This window comes from Acinonyx jubatus, chromosome E1 (genome assembly GCF_027475565.1).
Source record: "Acinonyx jubatus isolate Ajub_Pintada_27869175 chromosome E1, VMU_Ajub_asm_v1.0, whole genome shotgun sequence".
Taxonomy (NCBI): Eukaryota; Metazoa; Chordata; class Mammalia; order Carnivora; family Felidae; genus Acinonyx; species Acinonyx jubatus.
Genome location: NC_069397.1, coordinates 16,172,780 through 16,192,946, shown reverse-complemented (window position 1 = coordinate 16,192,946; position 20,167 = coordinate 16,172,780). Strand labels below are relative to the sequence as shown.

Below are 20,167 nucleotides of genomic sequence, written 5' to 3'. Positions count from 1 at the left end.
GCCAGAAATACAAAACTGAATTTCAAATAGGTCTGCAAATAACAGGTTACCTTTTATAGGTAATAAACATTTTTAGGGAAGCTGCTTCTGTCAAACTAAGACATCTGAGTCCGAATTCTATCTCCGACACAGCGCAATCCAAGTAAATCAAAACCTCTCAACAAGTTTCAGTTTTTTCACATAAAACATGGGCATAATCACCCATACTCCTATCCTGAGTTACTCTACCTTGATACCAGGAGGAAAAACAAATACAAACGCATCAGCAAATTTTGAATTCTTATGAAGCAAGATGCTATGAGCTATATATACTGAGTACCTCTGACAGAAATACAGAATACCCATTAAACTCTTCAGAGTTATGTAATAGCATACAGTTTGAAAAATGCTTTCATACATTATTTCATTTGATGGGTATATACAAACTGTAGGACATCATAAGGAAACAGAAATTACATGTTACTGATAGAGGAATGTGAAACCGTAAGGACTTAAATTACTTTCCAGGATCTACAATCAAGAAAGTAGTCACTGTCTCTCCTGGTTCCACAATATGATATTAGATGAAGGATATGAGGACTTTTCTTTGCCTAGCTTTGGACATACTGTCTCCAAAATCATATGGGATAGTTTGGCTGGTGAGGCTGGTTTTCCGGAAGTAGGAGAAGTCCAGATATAATCTGAATCAGCCACATAAATTTCTTTCTAGAGTAATCTCTAATATGCCGAAGTCTCTTTAATTGAAATCACCAAGAGACTCTCTTTTAGGAGAAAGTCTGAAAATTCCATTAAAATGAAATCAGAACAGAGAGGCTACTTGTAAGAAAAGATGAAGAATATAGGTTAAAAACAAATTCAAATGTTCATGTATCTGAAAGGCACAACAGGAATTTGAAAAATGAAAAACTAATCTTGGTTCAAAATGAAAACTAGGAGAGACAAAATTAAAAAAAAAATTTTTTTTAACGTTTATTTATTATTGAGAGACAGAGAGAGACAGAGCATGACCATGGGAGGGGCAGAGAGAGGGGGAGAACCAGAATCCAAAGCAGGCTCCAGGCTCCGAGCTGTCAGCACAGAGCCCAATGAGGGGCTCAAACCCACAAACTGAGATTATGACCTGAGCCAAAGTCAGACGCTTAACCGACTGAGCCACCCAGGTGCCCGAGGAGAGACAAAATTTTTAAAAGAAATATTTTCTTTCAGTGACCACTGCAGGATGAAAATAATATTCTCCCTACCCTCACTTAAAGACTGTGTTATTCAGTATATTGAGAAACTAAATAAGAACTATGTTATGACAACTCCATGTTCAGAGCTCTGCTGTATCAGATTTTAAAACTAGAATACCATCTCATGACTAAGTGAACGCATTGGAGAAGTAAAGTTCCATTATAAGACTGGTTCATTAGGAGGAACATCCAAGAATTCAATTTATTGATGATCAGAAACACCTTGTTATATGCATGACAGAATGCCAATAATTATTGAAGCTGGGTGATGGGCACGTGGAAGTTCCTTAGTACTATTCTGTTTATATGTGCTTAAAATTATCCATGATAAAAAAATAAGAAAAACAAACAAACAAACACATTATAAAGCAGCATGGACAAAATAATTCTGGGAAATTTGGGATATTTACATAGTTTTTTACTTGCTCAACTCACAACGTGCTAAATTTGAACATAAAACTTCACAAGATACCCCACGCCGCTCCCTTATTATTCACATTCCCAGCCATAAATGGTGCTCTAGGAGCCCGGTTTCCCAGCATCAGCCATTTACACGATGTCTCCAATCCTTTATAGTTTTATGTTCCCTCAACCACTAGTTTCCGATCACCAAAGATCATGAATTGTTCTGTTGTTCTGTTATTCCATGAACGGAATAGAAGCTACAAGAACAGAGAAACTGAGAGGAAGTAGAGTTCAGTGGTTAAGAAAACTGGCTCTAGTGTCAGACTTTCTGGGTATAATTCTGGTTCTATCACTTATTATCTAGATGACCTGCAGGTTATTTTGGCTTGAAGAGTGTCCTCTTTTCAAGTGATTTTCTGACTAAGAGAAACACCAAAGGTTATTTCCTCTATTTTAAATTCTTAAATACTTTACAAACCATTTTACTCTAATAAGTCTACCAACTTCTCCAAATGGTAGGCAGTGTAACAAGTCCCAAGGTCTGTTCCCTTATCCAGTTGTGAAATTCATTTCTTTTTTTTTTTTAAGATTTTAATTTTTTTAAGTAAACGCGACACTCAACATGGGGCTTGAACTCACAACCTTAAGATCAAGGGTCACATGCTCTACCGACTGAGCCAGCTAGGCACGCCCCCCCCCCCCTTTTCTGATTCGATCCATAAACGTACAAAACACACAGCTAAGTATTTTAAGAAGCGGGTGCAAAAAGAAAGCCTTGTTGGTAATACAACATGTTAGATATGCATCCAATTTTCAGTCCAGCTGACTAAGAATACTGGAATTCACCAACATGAAGTAACCCAATGGGCCCAGTAAGACAAGAATGAATTTCTCTTTTTATATGTCTTGTGGTCAGAAAGTACTTTTGTTCACTTGGGGAAACAGGACCGATGGGGAAGACCAAAGCCAGGACTGAGGAGAGGGCAAGGGCAGCATGCCTAAGTATCTCTGCTCTGTTTACATCTGGCTTGTATTATCAACACTGCTTTTTCAGAAACCATCAATCTTAACAGGCAGAAATCCCAAAGAGAATAGTAACAAACTGTTAACAATGTTATCTACAGAAACAAAATCCCAGCATTGCTGTTTAAGGCTGTCATGTCTCCAGAGGGAGCACAAATAGAGCTTCTGTTTCGCACATGCCAGCCAATGCCCACCAGGATGCCAGACAGGAGGGCCTCACTGGGGTAAACACATATTGCCAGCATAACAACATACTACACACACTCTCCTAAGGTCAGGCCAAGTATGCTAATGAAGTTAGATTTATGTTTTCTTTCCTTCCTTCAAGTAAAAAAGAACATCACTAAGAAACACATGAAAATAATTTATTTATTTTGGCTTTGAATGAACTATTCCTTATTCCCCACTCCTCAATTTCTTAGCTTTTAGTTCTCCACTGAAATGCTTTGCTCTGCATAATCTCAGGCATTTTAGTTATTCAAGAACAACAACAAAAAAGTTAGTTTAATCTTAACTAGATAGCTGAAGATTTCACCAAGGATTACAGGCAGATCACAAGGATCAAGACCTCAGTTCTCTCAACATAATGGAGTAAGTTAGCAAAAATAAAACTTTTATTGAGTAAGTAAAGAGGTATAGTTGAATGGGAAAAAAATAATAGTGGCCCAGAATCCTCTTTAAGAGTATTTAGGTCCAAAGTAATAAAGGCAATAACTCACACTACACAAAAAGAGCACTTGTCTGACTTTATGTGTTTATTCTCTCTTAAATGGATACTACCAGGTAGTGTAAACCCTGAGAGGTTTTTTGTTGTTGTTGTTGTTTTGTAATGCAAGTGCCTGACTTAGGCTTTGATTGCAATGGCATCCACTGCCAAGATGTTTATCTCAAATAAACACATTGTCAGCCACATGACTAGAGAAAGAGCCAGGCCACCTCCCCCAACTGAGGCTCCTTTGTTTTAGAAATCCTAGTTGATTTCAATAACTGACCATTCAGGCCACTTGCTTCTTCTCTTCCCACGCTTTAAGTTCCTGCTCTTATGTTTTAAATTCACCAATAAACAGTGAGCCTGCAAAACCCTAGTTTCCCATCCTCAATTCTATTTAAAGCAGAACCTCAGGTATGTGCATGCTCTCTGTCTACCTGTGACCTCAATGTCTGGCCCCACGTGAGCTGTGTAATTTCCAGGTTCTGTAAGCAATAAACTTTTACTTTTTCAAAGTTTCCTGATGGTTACCACTTAAGGGTATCCTGTAATCATAGTAAAAACCACAAGGGCGGTCAAGCCACGACACCGGCTATGGACAGGCTGAGACCAACAAAAAACACTACTATCTATAAATTGAGTGACTGTGACAGATGGAAAAACATCACAGAAGCAAGCCAACAGGTCCAGGCTCATCTAAACAAACCATAACTCTAGTCCACTTCCTAGACACTAACCATTATGGACACAAGCCCAATTACAAGGGACCAAATTAGACCAAAAATGAAACAGAAGCTACAGAGGTCCATCTGAAGCAGTATCTTATGTTGTAAAATGTTACAAATATCAAATCCTTCCAAATTAAGACAAGCTATTCCTCTGCATCCATTTCTTAACTACTACCAATTTGCAGATGTAACTGAATTATGAGTGTCCGTTACTTTCTGCTAGGTTTGTTAAGGTTTCTACTCCTCTCCACCTGATCCCTATGTGTATTTGTCTTAAAACAAAATTCATCATATAAGGAATCACCAATTTTAAAATATGCTGCACTTGGGGGGGTACCCAGGTGGCTCAGTCGGTTAAGCGTCTAATTTTTGATTTTGGCTCAGGTCATGATCTTGCGGTTCATGGGTCTGAGATCCGCATTGGGCTCTGCGCTGATGCTGATGGTATGGAGACTGCTTGGGATTCTGTCTCCCTCTCTCTCTGCCCCTCCTCTAATGTGCATGCTCTCTCTCTCTCTCAAAAATAAGCATTGAAATATATTATACTTTAATTCACACCAGTTAATTAATACGTGCCCACAATCACAGAATAACAGCAGGGAGATATGCAACTATCTGATGATGAATTGCACTAACAGCCCTGGTATTTGTTTACATATAAACACCGAGCTGCTGAGTTTCAGGGCAGATCCTGGGGATGGTTGGTCAAAATCTACCAATGATCCTATCACGGGGAGATGAAAAGACTTGGAATGACAAATTAAATGGCTTCCAGGTTTTGGCTGTCATGTATGGGCCCATGCTGCTGAATCACAGCACACTCAAGTTTAAAACTCAGGTTAACAGACTCTTCTAAGACAGTAGTTTGCAAATATAAATGACTGACGCCCCATCTGCTCACTTCCAAGCCTCCACACCCTTTCTTCTCCATCTTTGACCCTTGGAAATCCTACGGCTCTGAAAAACATGGCTGGGAAATCACTATCTAAACATACAGGGAAGCAACAGGCAAAGAGCTGCTGAGATCTCTATTTTCTTTTTCAATAAGGATGTTTCTGGCTGATTCCTGATTGGTGGGATGTATGCTGAAGTTTGATTCTAAGTGTTTGGGTATCTACTGGATTTCCTACCTACTTCTTCTCAGTCTCCTAACTGGTCTAGTAAGCTGTGGTTATGGTATTTTTCCTAACCAGAATCCACTGACTAATGTTAAGAATATGGGCTGTGGAGGGCGCCTGGGTGGCTCACTCGGTTAGACGTCCGACTTCAGCCCAGGTCACGATCTTGCGGTCCATGAGTTCGAGCCCCATGTCGGGCTCTGGGCTGATGGCTCAGAGCCTGGAGCCTGCTTCTGATTCTGTGTCTCCCTCTCTCTCTGACCCTCTCCTGTTCATGCTCTGTCTCTCTCTGTCTCAAAAATAAATAAACATTAAAAAAAAAATTTTTTTTTAAAAAAGAATATGGGCTGTGGGAAAGAGTGGCTACAAAATGCCACCAGCACACACGTACAATACTCTATGGTGGTTGCCACTTTGGGTTTGAAACCCTAAAAATTAAAGCATAAAAACACCTTAGAAGGCTTTGATCTACTATGAAAAACTGTCTTGAAATATATGGTCTCAAAATTTGCAAGGATATACCCTAAACTGTTAGTCAATGGTGATCTCTGGCTGATATCACTATTAGAAATTTTTATTTTCTTCACATTGCTTATATATCTATTTATTTTTCTCCAACTCATATTACCTATTACCTGTTAGCTTTTAGCCTAATTACTATAATGTCCTTATGACTTCTGCCTGGGTTTTGATTTGTCAGAATAGAGCAGTTCTAAATGGTAACCAGAGCGCTCCTCTGCTCTTTGGACTTCTAAGGACTCTCCAATAAATGCCTAAAGTTTCTTGCCAATCCTATTCTACCACTCAGAAGGCTTTAACTTTCTAGAGAGCGCAGTAGGTGAAAATACACCAAATAGCATTTGGTCATTGGTCAAGTGATTCTGGTACAAGATCTAGAAGGGTCAGCATGGTTTAGAATGAATGCTAGCACATATTGGTGTCAGAGATAAACTGTGGGTTCTGACACACCATGCTGGTCACAGGGATCGTGGGGGCACACCAGATCCTTAGATTTTCCATAGAATAATCTAGCTAATAGACTAATTACTGAAAAATACTCCACACTAGTGCAGCTTTTTACTTATATGTCTTAGGAGGCAGAGTAGCACCGACTCCAGTCAACCCCGAGTTAGTATTATCCGATTAAGCTCACCTTTGTGGCCATGATCTTCACCCCATGAATTCTCCACTCTCCATTTCACAAATGTACCATCCTGATCATCCTGCAAAAAAGTGGATAACAGTGTATGGTCGGAAACTAGATCCCTCCTGCTGAGGTGTCACGTAATTTTAGCTCTTCTTCAGCCACTTAGAAGAAACAGCCTTCTCTATACAGCCATGATCTACATGACCAGGGCCAAATATTCTCTACTATAACTAAAGGGATACTCTAATAGAAATGGGGTTTAACTCTCGAGGTAAAAATGCAATAAATCTAATAAATACTATTTTCTCCATTACACTGTAGTCTATACTAAAAATAAGCATAATAAAATGCTCCTTGGCTGAAAATACAAAATATTAAATTACTAAAAGTGGTGAATACCATCTGAAGACGGGGACCCTTGCTTTTAATCAATTAGCATTCTTTGTAAAGGCTTCCCACTATATTGATTATAGAAATGATTCTAAGACCTAGTCAGAGTTTTAAAAAGAAAACAAATATATTTTCATCATACAGCCTAATTTTCTCCTTAGGGGAACCAAGTAATGATACTCTCCAAACGTGCACTTTTATTGATTCAGTTACACAAGTACTGAATTTAATACAATACAGATTGAATGGCAAAGCAAAAGGACTATTTTCATAAAACAAAATCCAGATGGTTCTACCGTTCTCCCTCCTCTATCTTCATTAATAAAATAAACTCAATTATAATCTTCTTAAAGGAACAATGACACTTACCATGATAACCTTCATTTATAACCTTTACTATAGTGACACAGAAAGGGACAAGAGGAAGGCTCCATTTGGGAAAAGACTTTATTCTTTTATGTTTACCCAGGGCATTTGCTGATGTCAAAACAACTTAAATCTTTGTAGCATGAGAAGAAGAGCTGGCTACTGCATTATCTCCTAATGATTTCATCTGTCAACTCCCACTTGCATATAACTGCATGAGTCTCAGCTACATGGGATTTGACTCTACTCTTGGCAGTTTTCTTAGATCTCAGTAATTTTCAGTCTCAGAAATAGCCAAAAATCAAATCAACAAGTTTCAAACACCCTTATCTGTACTACCCCTGCATCGCAGCCCTAGGTACCTTCAAAACCACATAATTAAACTCTACATTCTGGGGCTCGCCTATTAGATGTGTGTTCTGGTTTTCTACCCCCCTCACTGTAGAATATATTTATTTTCCTTTTAAATATCTGTATTAGATCTGTTAGAATCTGTATTACCTAGGGTCATTTATTACAATGAGTCTGCAAATGTTTCCTCTCCTTTCCTCTGCCAATGAATTCCTGCATGGCCTACATACAGCTGTTCTGTATGCCATCTACAAATATAGAATAATACCTGGACCTCCCTCATAGGGATTCCAAGAAATCAGCAACAAGAAAGAATATCCCAGAGTGTAGCTACCAGCGCTTATTTTTGTATAACCGTTCAAATGCAGTGCAAACTAGTTTTGGCAGTCAAACCCCAAATTGGAGGGAAGAGAGAAATCTCAATATAAAATTCCAGTTATGATAATATAAATTTTGCTTTATACTATTAGCACATAAAGTGGCTCCATTTCCCTGAGGAAAAAATGACATCTTAATAAACCATACCAATCAAAGAATGGAAGTTCCACAGAAAATGACATAGTATGTATGATTTTTATTTCTGAGTAAGTATGTATGATTCTTAGTTCTGAAAAACATTGGAATATCACACAGATGGAAAATGATAAAAAGCTGAACCTCTCCTGGAAATTACAGGCTTTTTCATTTATTTTTGTCCTTTAATAATCCTCTAAAAAATTTAAAAATTTAATTTAAGGAGCTTCACTAAATCCACCTTTAGTTATAAATCCACTAAATTTTACAATATAGCAGTCCAAACATACAAATATGAACAACTCAATATTTTACTCTAAGTATTTTATTTAATTTTGTATTTCATTCTATTTTTTATAGTATTTTATGAAAAGTTCCTTCTAATGTTTTGCTTCTAATGTCAAGGTAGTTATTCTGTGACTTTCCAGTGATTTGGCTACAAAAAGAACATTTCTGCTATGATGGTAAAGAATTAAAGTAGTTTGAAGCCTTTTTTTCCTTTGATCACTAGCACAGGGGTAAAATACACACTTTACAGCCTAGAAATGGGTGAGCTTATTTGTGAAAGATAAAATTTCAGTTACTGTTTCCAACACTGTGTCCTAGAAATAGTGACACTACTTTTCACAGTATTTCATAGGAAATTCTAAATACTTTATATTTACATTTTCCTGAATAGCTGTGCATAAATCCAGTAATGGGCACAAAATCCTCAAATTACTGTTCCTGAAATTTTACTGCAGAAGAATCTGAATGACAAATGAAAAGAAGGTAAGTCTAAAAACATAAGTCATCAAGATATGAACATAATTTAATTCCTTATAAATAGAAGTTATTTTATTTGTAAGTTAATTCCTTATAAATAGAAGTTATCTTCTCCTCCAGGTTCTCTTGCTGATTTCTCTTCACACCAAGAACTTCCAAAGTCACAAAAAAGCTGTTCCTTCCCTACTCTCTTGACCCAAATTCTGCTCCTCATGGAAAGTTCCTATTTTTATTACCTCTGAGCAGGCAGCCAAACCCCAAGTGACGCGAGTACAATGTTTTACTTGGAAGTTAACTTTTAACAGAAATCACATGAATGAAGCTCTCTTGGATAACAGTCTACAGGAGAATGTAGGTCCATCTGTGCAAACACTGCAGTAGGCATGCAGAGGGTCATACCTTCTCTGAGACAGCAGTGAAGGTCATGGCGTGGGTCATAAGTGACTCACCAAAAGTCAACCTCTCAGCTTTATTCATGTTCTTCAAGGAGACACCAAACACTAACTCATGATCATAGCTGTAAAAAGAATGGTAGTACAGAATAAAGACAGTACAATCAAGGGGGAAAACCGGCTTCGGGATTTAAAGGAATATAGAAGAAACTGAAGGGGCTCAACAGTTCCAAATAAATATGGGCTGTAGCATTTCAGAGAATACACATGCAGAATTTAGTCTCTCGATGGGATTCCATTCTCTATGTGTCACAAGAGTACTGAGAAAAATATGAAGTAATTAAACATATTACTTCAATATGTTGATATTAAAATATGAAGTAATTAAACATATTACTTCAATATGTTGATATAAACATTCCCCATATCAAAAAGCTGACAAGATGAGTTTGTAATGGTCATTTTGGCAAGAAAAACTGTAAAAATGCCTTTTTTTTTTTTTTTAAGTGTTTGTTTATTTTTGAGAGAGTGCGAGCAGGGGAGGGGCAGAGAGAGAGGGAGTCAGAGGATCCGAAGTGGGCTCAGCGCTGACAGCAGAGAGCCAGATGCGGGGCTCAAACCCACAAACCAGGAGATCATGAACCTGAGCATAAGTCAGATGCTCAACTGACTGAGCCACCCAGGAGCCCCTCCCCACCAAGAAGAAACAAAAAAACAAACTTATGAAGTAACTTAAAAAAATAAAAAAGATCTCTTCTGAGCTGAATTCATTCAGTTTCTGAATTCATTTAGATCACTGTTGACGGTGAAATTTAAATAAACAATGTCAAAAATATTGAAGAATATTGTCAAAGTTAAAAAAAAAAACATGAATTCTCTCTTTTAGCAGATTTCTTTCCTCTGTTGTTAACTGTCAGCTAATTTCTCAACTTTTTATAAGTAACAATAAGAAAGCATAAAGGGGTGTATTTTATAATAGTCAAGGAATTTTGTATGATTTAGTTAGCAAATGAATCTTCACTGTCATAAACAACCAGGAAAATGCTTTAAAGCATACATGGAAATTAGTCCTAGTTGTCATAAAGACAAAATACATAAGGCATCAAAGAGAAGTAGTTAAGGATGAAATAGTGAATAAGAAATCTAAAAAACCTTTCATTACATCTTAAATGCACTGAGCAGACTTACAGAGCAACTATTTTTAAAAATGCTTTTCTCATATAGGATGGCTTTTCAGGAACATGCAACAATTTCAACTTAGTATGAAGTATGATCTTGACTTCCCAGGTTAGAGCATGTATGTACGTGGAGGTTCTGCTATGAGTCCTCAAACTCTACAAGATGGAAAGAGAGAGATCCACCCTTGACCCTTAATCTTTGGGTGAACCTCAGCTGAGTCATTTCATACCAAGAGTACACTCCAATAGCAACAACCCACAAAGGATTTTTTATTTTAAATTTCTTGTACTCACACATTCATGTCACTGAGGCCCAGCTTGCCACTGAAGTGTTTTCCAACATCGCAGCCGAACCACACAGCCTAGAAATGGAGAAAGAGGAAAAAAAGAAAGTCAACATAAATCCTATTTTCCTAATACACCAAACAAGCAGAGGTTTTAACCCCAATGTGGAAGACACAGAAACAACACCAACCTCTCCATCTTTGATGGAGGCAGCAACCATCTTCTTCAAGAAGTCAATGGGCTGGTTGTTATATAGAGTTTTTCTCCCGCCAACCATATTGCTTAAGTAGTCCACTGTGTAAACTCTGTTGTACTTGTGCTGGGGCCGAGGGTCATTCACTAAACAAATCTATTGAGATCAATACCACGTTGATTAGAACATAAAACCAGGAATGTGAAACAAGACACACACACCTCTCCTCTAAGTTCATATGTGGGCATCAAACTCATCACCTCTGCCTACAAGAAAAAAACATTACAAATACCTGTGTTAAATAACAAAGAAACAAAAAGTGAGTCATGTGAGAGAGATTCTTACAGAATCCAGTTGGGGACACCCTTTGGGAGCTACATCTACTTGTTTTTCCTACTGGCAAGAATTGCCCCAAAACTAATTCTGAAGAACTGTATGCACGGAGTATCAAGGCAAGATAGAGATGACATCTCTATAAGATCCTTGCTCTCAAGTTACAAGACAAGCTCAACTCCTGGCAATATAGCAACCAAGCTGGGATTCCACTGATAATGTCATTTGCTTATAAGAGGGTCAAGATACCAACAAAGTAAGATTCTCTGGTCATCTTGCTAAATTGGTGGAGAAGACATGAAGAGAGCAGAAAAAACTAGGAGAGGACAGTGCTCCCTTCCACAAGAGGGTTCCTAATGAGCCCACAGTACAGAGGTGCTCTGAACCCACAGTGAGAAACACCTAATCTCCTTTTATGGTCTTGCACTTGAGATTGATTCTGGGCCCAAATCATGGAAGCATGTGCGAGTTAAACTGACTGCTGGCCCAAAGTTAGAAAAGTCTCTGAAGAGGAGCACTGAGGAAAGGTGACAGATCCTGAGATGATCAACTTTATAATTAAGTACATAAAATATGTCAGAGGAAGGGGGAAAAAAGTGTGTTTAGTGTCTTGTTTGATGATCGCATGTTAACCCAAGAATCTTATGCCCTTCCCTGTAGTCAACAGGTATCTGAAAGTAAACAGCCAGTGGCTGCCAGTGCCTGTCTCCAACCTTATTTTCCATATTGAAGAGTGGCTTGACATGTTCCCTGTAAAACTCCAACGGTGTTATGGGGCCAATCTTCTGATAATTTTTATCTTTGTCTCGATACTCCCAGGTAAATGTCTCTGGTGGATTACCCAAACAAATGCACACCACTCGGAATATCTGGAAGAAAGGAGGACAAATGAGCAATTGCTAGGGAAAAGTGTTACCTCATCATTTTCTTCAAGCTTGGGAAACACAAGAAATCAGCAGCTTATTCAAGCCAGAAGTTTCACAGGAAATCTAGTACTTCCAAAAATTTGAAGGCTGATGTCTAGGACTTGAGATCATTCAACTTGTGAGTTCATAAACACTCTGAACAATACAATTCTGAAATGTTAATAGTTAGTGCTTAGGATTTTCCCTGCAAATTATACTTCTTTAGCCAAGAAACCGCTCACCACTGATACCCAATAAGATCTGGGTTGCTACTCTGGTGATTATATTTTAAGTGACAAATAATGATGTATTTTATAAATGGATTTCCTTCCCTTTAGGCATCTAGGTTTTCCATTGATTATGACAGGGATCTCCACTAACAGAAAAGGCATTAACTTTTCAGTTGGAGCTTGGATGATAATGCCTATTAAAAGTATTATTAGAACAAAAATAATGGTACGTTCTAGTGGAAGGTACCATTTTTGGGGTCACGAGACCCTATTTTCTAATGATGTCACACCTTTCAAGTTATCATTATAATCCAAGGATATATTTTGCATTATTTTCATCTTACAAAAAGACAAAAATAGAAGCATAAAGAAATATCTTGTATAAGGTCTGCTCTATCAAATTTGCTATATCTTTTTAAAAATATAACATAATCTCTACCCCACAGTTACCACCCTGATCCAATTTCATCAGTTATTACCTGCATTATTTGTACCACACGTTTGTATACTCCATTACATTCCAGAGAAATGAATATTTATTGAATGTGCCTATTTTATGCTAGATACTAGGTATCTGCTAGGCTTTGTTAATTCTCATAACACTCTCTCAAGGTATAATTTCCCCTCTCTCTTTTTTTTCCCCCAAGAGATTGAGACTCGAAGAAATTAAGATCTACTTAAGGTCACATAGCCAATAAATGCCAGAACCATGGTCTGAACTAAGGTCATACATTGTTGTTTTTTTTTTTTTTTTTTAAAAAAAGCTCTATGGGTACAGGGTTTAAGAAAAAGGAACATTTCAGGGGCGCCTGGTGGCTTGGTCAGTTAAGCGTCCGACTTCGGGACTTCGGCTCAGGTCATGATCTCACGGTCCGTGAGTTTGAGCCCCGTGTCAGGCTCTGTGCTGACCGCTCAGAGCCTGCAGCCTGTTTCGGATTCTGTGTCTCCCTCTGTCTCTGCCCCTCCCCTGTTCATGCTCTGTCTCTCTCTGTCTCAAAAATAAATAAACGTTGAAAAAAAATTAAAAGAAAAGGGAACATTTACTGAATGTCATGCTGTACTATAGTCTTTGAATACCACATCTCTAAATCTTCTAAACAAAAGTAGTATGTTATTTCCATTTTACAAATAGAGAAACCAATACTCAAGGGAAAACTAATAAGGGAAAACTTCAAGGGAAAACTAACAGAAAACTAATAAATGGCAGAATTAGGATTTGCATTCAGATCTGATTTCAGTGCTGTTTCCATACCACCACGAATCAAGTATTTAACACTGTAACTTTCTCGGTTTCATATAATTTGTCTCCTCAAAAGACCATAAACTTCTTAAGGGTAAGGACCAGGTCATGGATATTTGGTCTTTCCTACAGCATAGCATGTAGCACTATATCTGATCTAGATATAATAGCTGATCTGAACACTGTTCTATTCTCCACATCATTAGAGGATGAGTAATTTTAGAAACATTAGTTTCTTCAAGTCATTTCCCTGTTGAAGATTTCATAATGCTTCCCTATTACCTCCCACAACAAATCTAAATTCCATGACCTTATTTACTATTCTCACTTTTTTTATTGAGACATAACATACATTCAGTAAGTATATAAAGTACACTAATCTGAAATATACAGCTCTATTCAACTTTTTATATACACACATACCAATGTAACTACCATTTATATCAATATACAGAACATTTTCGGGGCTCCAGAAGTTCCCCGGTCCCTTGGCAATCAATAACCCACACCTCCCCCACGATAAGTACCATTTTGACTTATATAACCATTGATTAATTTTGCCTGTTCTTTAACTTCATATAAATGGAATCATATAGCATATTTTCTTTTGTGTCTGATTCTTTTGTTGACATAATGCCTGTGAGATTCACTGGCTGTGCTGTGGGTATTACTAATTTGTTCTTTATTGCTGTATAGTAGTCCATTGTGTAAACATATTATAGTTTATCTACTCTCTTACAATTTGAGACATGTTGCTTTGTTTTGTTTTATATTATTTGTTTACCGTGATTATAAATTATCCAAGCCAGTTTGTAACACTTCCAAGTCAGTTTGTAATACTTTGGAAAGAATAGTTGGCTCCAAGCAAACTAACAATAGTTACACAAGCTCTAACTTAAAAAAAATATTTCCAAAGTATAATCTCCAGAGTCTCTGACACTGTATCTTCTTGATAAGAGGCTCTGCTGTTCTGAAATAACATTCCCTGTTCTCAAAGGTACGACTGACAGAGAGCTTTAGATAGCCAAGTCTGCTCTCTGGTGGTCAACCTGGGAATGTCACCTGCTTCTCACAAGACGCACTTGGCATTCAGGACAAAAGAAAAATGCTAGTCATCGAACACAAGTCATTATACACAATTGAATAAAGTAAGACTATAACCATATACCTCAGATTATAAGTACATATGAAAAACCATAATTATCCATTTAGGAAAATATATTTGTGACTTCAATTGAAATTATCCACTCCCCATCCCAGCACTTGCTATCTTTCCTTTATTTTCTTCCATAGCACTAACCTTCTAACATACTATACTTTTTATATATTTTATTCATCTCTATTAGAAAGTAAACTAGGGGCGCCTGGGAGGCTCAGTCGGTTAAGCGTCTGACTTCGGCTCAGGTCACGATCTCGCGATTCGGGAGTTCTAGCCCCATTTCCAGCTCTGTGCTGACAGCTTGGAGCCTAGAGCCTGCTTCAGATTCTGTGTCTCCCTCTCTGTCTCTCTGCCTCTCCCCCGCTCACATTCTGTCTCTCTCTCTCAAGAATAAATAAACATGAAAAAAAAATTTTTTTAAAAAGAAAGTAAACTATATGAAGGCAAAGATTCCCGTCTGTGTTGTTCACTGCTACATCCCAATGCCTAGATAGTACCAGGGATAGGTGTTAAAGAAATACCTACTGAATAAATAATTTGTGAATGTGATTTTAGACTAAACTTAGTATAAGAACCAACCCGATAAAAAGGTGTTAAAGAGAGCCAAGGGAGTGGATTCAGGGAATATGGGCTCTCTAAAACACTAAAATACTGAAGGCAGAGAAATATGGGTCTCAATGACACATGGGAACTGAAAGTGCTTTTTCTCTAACTTCCCAAACTAATAATAAGGTGACCCTGCTGACTCTGAATATAGTTTAAAAACTAAACAACAACAAACCCCAGAGGAATCCACTGTTTGTAATTATTCCTTAAATAGAGATCACCAGAGAGTGTTGTCTTAAAATTGTGACATGAGCCAAATATAAGAGGGCAATGGTATGCCAAAAATTCATCTCAGTGAAGGATTCACCGAGATCCTTCCCTTGCATACTTTGGGGAGCAAAGGGAAGCTATGCTGAGACATGCTGCATCTATACCTGCCTCTTGTGGCCAGCTGGCTTCTATGATTTTATATCCTTGGCTAATTAAAATTATTGGGAGTTTATGGAGTGCCTGGCTGGCTCAGTCAGCAGAGCATGCAACACTTGATCTCACGAGTTCAAGCCCCACAGTGGGCACAGAGGCCAATAAATAAACAGGGAGCTTAAACTAACCTCAAGGGGTGCCTGGGTGGCTCAGTCAGTTGAGCGACCAACTTCGGCTCAGGTCGTGATCTCACGGTTTGTAAGCTCGAGCCCCGCGTCGGGCTCTGTGCTGACAGCTCAGAGCCTGGAGCCTGCTTCAGATTCTGTGTCTCCCTCTCTCTCTGCCCCTCCCCCACTCATACTCTGTCTCTGTCTCAGAAATAAACATAAAAAAAAATTTAAACTAACCTCAAAATGCGGATATGTGTACCAACCTATAATCCATCAGAAAAGCTTCGACTGGTGTCAGAATGGCCCACGTCCTATTTCCAGTTTATATCCATTTTGTACTATTGCCTATGTTTCTTATTATATTGTCTACAAGTAGGAAGAATGTAAATTATAAAGGGTTTTGCCTCTTAAGTCTAATTTTATAAAAAAAAAGATCCATTATAATGGGTCTCTAGAAAAATTTCTCCAGAGAGATCTGTTCATTTTCAATGATCTGCTGAAGTCTACATGGCGAATGATAAAATCAGTAAAGGGAATGGAAAAAAGAAAAAAGGACAAAGAAAGCATGAGGCATGCAACATGGAACAGGGAATGTGTGGATCTCACTTTAAAGACAAATGATGTGGGACTGAATCAATTCCCATAGCCCTGGCTCAATGGGAGACAGACATCAAGTGAGAGGAGGAAGGGAGGATGGAATAGTTGACAATCAGCCATGAACACTTACCAGGGCAAGAGTTTAAAGCCGGCTACAGGCAGACACAGGATGGAGGAAACCATGGTAATTCGAAGGGTTAGAATGGAAGGTAGTTCAAAGATATCAACCTAACTACACTAAATGGAGAAAACTGGTAAAGCTAAAAGATTTTGGTGTCTAGAACCACTATAGAAGTGACAGAATCTTCATTTGTTTTTACAACACTAGGTTGCTGGGAGAGTGGACAATAAAGTCTAATGAACTATAGAAATATTAGTTGCTTACTGCTATAAAAAATGCAAAGCTACAGTGCCCTTAAGAGATGATCTACTCCAACTTACTGATTGAGGAATTAGGCTCAAAGGTAAAATGACCTATTGATCACAGAGTAGAATGGCCACAAGGACACAAAAGGGTTCACTGAAAATAGGGGTCACTGAACTTTGAAGAAAGTTCAGTGTGGAGGGTAAATAAGCTATTTATAAGAGGGAAGGAGCAGGGCCTTGGGGACTGCTGATAATGCCAAGAAGACAGCTCTCTACTGCTTTCTAGTGGGGAATGAAAGAAGGGCAACAATCTGTTAAAAAGAAAATCAAAAACACTCACCTGTGCCTGCAAGAGCGGACAGAGGAGATACTTTCTGGAGGCACTGAATATGTTTTCAGGCAGAGAAAGACATTAAAAAGTACCCTGAGGGGCGCCTGGGTGGCTCAGTTGGTTAAGCGTCTAACTTCGGTTCAGGTCATGATCTCACAGTTCGTGAGTTTGAGCCCCAAGTCGGGCTCTGTGCTGACAGCTCAGAGCCTGGAGCCTGGTTCAGATTTTGTGTCTCCCTCTTGCTCTCTACCCCTCCCCATGCTTGCTCTCTGTCAGTCTATCTCAAAAATAATAAACATTAAAAAAAAAAAAAAAAGTACCCTTAAAAGGTATGTGCCTTTTCTGTGATGTTAAAGGAAATGAGCTCATACAGAGAGCTGATAACTAATAGTCAAATGATGATTTTGAGGTTACTTCTAGAGCAGTGTTTGAATCAAAGAAATAGTTAGAAATGCAGACTCTCCAGCTGCATCCAGACCTGAATCAATCTGCATTTTAATAAGATCTCCAGTGGATTCATAAGTACATTACAGTTTGAAAGCATATTTATTCTTTCCCTCCTTCAAACCCTTATTCAATTATTATTTATTATTTTTCTCATTTGCATTTGCTATCCTTTTTGACATGCTGGTTCCTTCACACTGCCCTAACTGCTAAAAGACCGTTGCTCAAATCTGCAACCCTCTGCTTCAAGGTACCGTGACATCACCTGATTCTTCCTTTTTCATTGTCCTCCACATGAGCAAGTCCTGACAGCTTCACTTCTGAAATATATTCCAAAATGTATTTATTTCTCTTCAGCTTCAGTGTCACCAACCTGGTCCAAATCACTATAACCTCTCATTTACATGACCACAATAGCCTCCTAATGGTTTTACAATCCATTCTCAAAGCACTCAGAAGGATTTTTTTTTTTTATTCTTTTTTGAATGTTTATTTATTTTTGAGACAGTGAGAGACAGAGCATGAGCAGGGGAGGGGCAGAGAGAGAGGGAGACACAGAATCTGAAGCAGGCTCCAGCCTCCAAGCTGTCAGCACAGAGCCCAACACAGGGCTTGAACTCATGAGCTGTGAGATCATGACCTGAGCCGAAGTCGGACGCTCAAGCAACTGAGTCACCCAGGCGCTCCAACAGAGGGATTTTTTTTTTAATTGAAATGTTACCTCACAATAAAATGCAAAATTACCACCATGGCCATATATAAGCCAGTTCTCAATTCATCTCTACAAGACCCATTCCACAACCATTCCTACCTTTGCCCAGCTCAAGCCGCATTGCTTTCCTTTGTTCCTCAAAAGTACCAAGCTTTCTCCCATCTCAGGGCTTTTGCACGTACTGTCTTCTCTGCCTGGTATGCTCTGTGTCCACTTCTCTGCATGGTTGGTCTTCCTGTTACTCTTGGCTCAGCTCAAATTTGACCTCAGAAAGGCTTTCCCTGACCACCTCATTAATCACCATATTATATGTTCTTCCAAGTACATATCACATTAGATAGTTTCTTGTTCATTTATTTGTGTATTGTCTGTCTTCCTCCACTAGTATGTAAAGTCCATTAGAGCAGGGACCCTATCTGTCTTGGTCATCACTGTACTCCTAGTGCCTAGAAATGCTTAATATTTGTAGGTACTCCATAAATACTTGTGGAATTAATGAGTATCAATTTTTCTCCTTCTCTTCATTGCCAAGCTTCTTGAAACTACCTTCCTTTTCTTGCCATGGTCTGACTCCTCTCCATCTAGCTCCTTCCCTTCTCCTTTCTACTAACACTATTCTATACACCTGTTCAGGAAATCAGCAGCCTTTTCTCAGTCCTCATATTCTCTGACCTGTCTGCAACATCTGACCCTGATGATTGGTGCCTACATCACAACATAGTTCTGGCATGCACTTTTATAGAAATAGGTATCTTCCAGAATTCTCTATTCACATCTATTCTATCCCCATGTAGATAGCTAGATTGAGTCACTCATGTCAAGCAGGGACTTATGTCAAGCAGTGTCATAAGGAGTCAAGGGGGTTGCAGCTAAGACCAGATATTGCCAAAACCAGCACTGGTTTCTGATGACACCCAGAACTGATAGGCAGCAGAATCAGAGGAAGCCTGCAAAGGCCCACGGCTGATTAAACTCTAAAAAGGAAGATTTTTCCAGCAAACTGTCAGACCCTCCAGATGCTGACCTTTTCACATCTCACCACATCAAAAAGGCAGTGCCACTGAAGGCTCTGCCTGACTGATCTCTGAACATAACAGATTCTCCACTGCTTGAACATAACAAGCAGCACATGCTCAGAACTTCATCTCAACTATGCGCCCATGGACTGGCTTTGCATTTGTTAACTTCTTACCTTGTTGTATCTTGTTTAATGTATGACTTTGTATTCTGCTTTGTTTTCTGTGTCACGTATGAAGCCAAGTTAAATGCGGAGAAATGTCACTGAATTTGGAATCCTGAACCTGCTTTACAGTTATTTTAACGTTGATTTATGATTGAATAAAGCTTGATATTGTAGACACATCTTGTGCGTGTCTTTGTAGCGCGCTCACACCTTCTATTCTCCTTCAAGGATTTCAATCATCCCCAAGGCTTCAGCCATTTGTACTATCATCACTATCACTTTTCTAGATTATTCTCCTTCTTGAGTTCCAGAATTGCTCCCATGTGCTTGAAACCCATTTCCAACTGGACAGTGCCTTGAGACTAGGCACTTTAAAGCCAATGTTTCTCTTCCTCACAGTGGTCTCTGAAAATAATTTCTCTGACTTATATGAACCACAGCAGCATTCACCCAGCTACCAGGCTTAAAACCTTATTACTTTTTTATTTGTATTTTTTTTTAAATGTTTATTTATTCCTGAGAGACAGAGACAGAGTGCAAGCGGGGGAGGGGCAAAGAGAGACGGAGACAGAATCTGAAGTAGGGTCCAGGCTTGGAGTTGTCAGCACAGAGCCTGATGCGGGGCTGAAACTCATGAACCGCAAGGTCATGACCTGAGCCAAAGTCAGATGCTTAACCAACTGAGCCACCCAGGCGCCCCTAATCTTATCATTTTTTTAAAAATTTTATTTGA

General features: G+C 38.6%; 1 protein-coding gene across 1 annotated transcript in view; it reads right to left on the bottom strand.

Annotated features, from left to right (window-relative positions):
- The window catches only part of BLMH (bleomycin hydrolase), a 45,679-nt gene that overhangs the window by 9,319 nt on the left and 16,193 nt on the right, over positions 1-20,167 (bottom strand). Inside the window, exons 7-11 of the mRNA XM_027034603.2 lie at positions 11,842-11,997; positions 10,793-10,951; positions 10,612-10,679; positions 9,147-9,264; positions 6,369-6,438 (exon numbers count right to left, since the gene is read on the bottom strand). Coding sequence (XP_026890404.1) covers positions 6,369-6,438; positions 9,147-9,264; positions 10,612-10,679; positions 10,793-10,951; positions 11,842-11,997 — 571 coding nt within the window. The remainder of the gene's footprint in view (positions 1-6,368; positions 6,439-9,146; positions 9,265-10,611; positions 10,680-10,792; positions 10,952-11,841; positions 11,998-20,167) is intronic.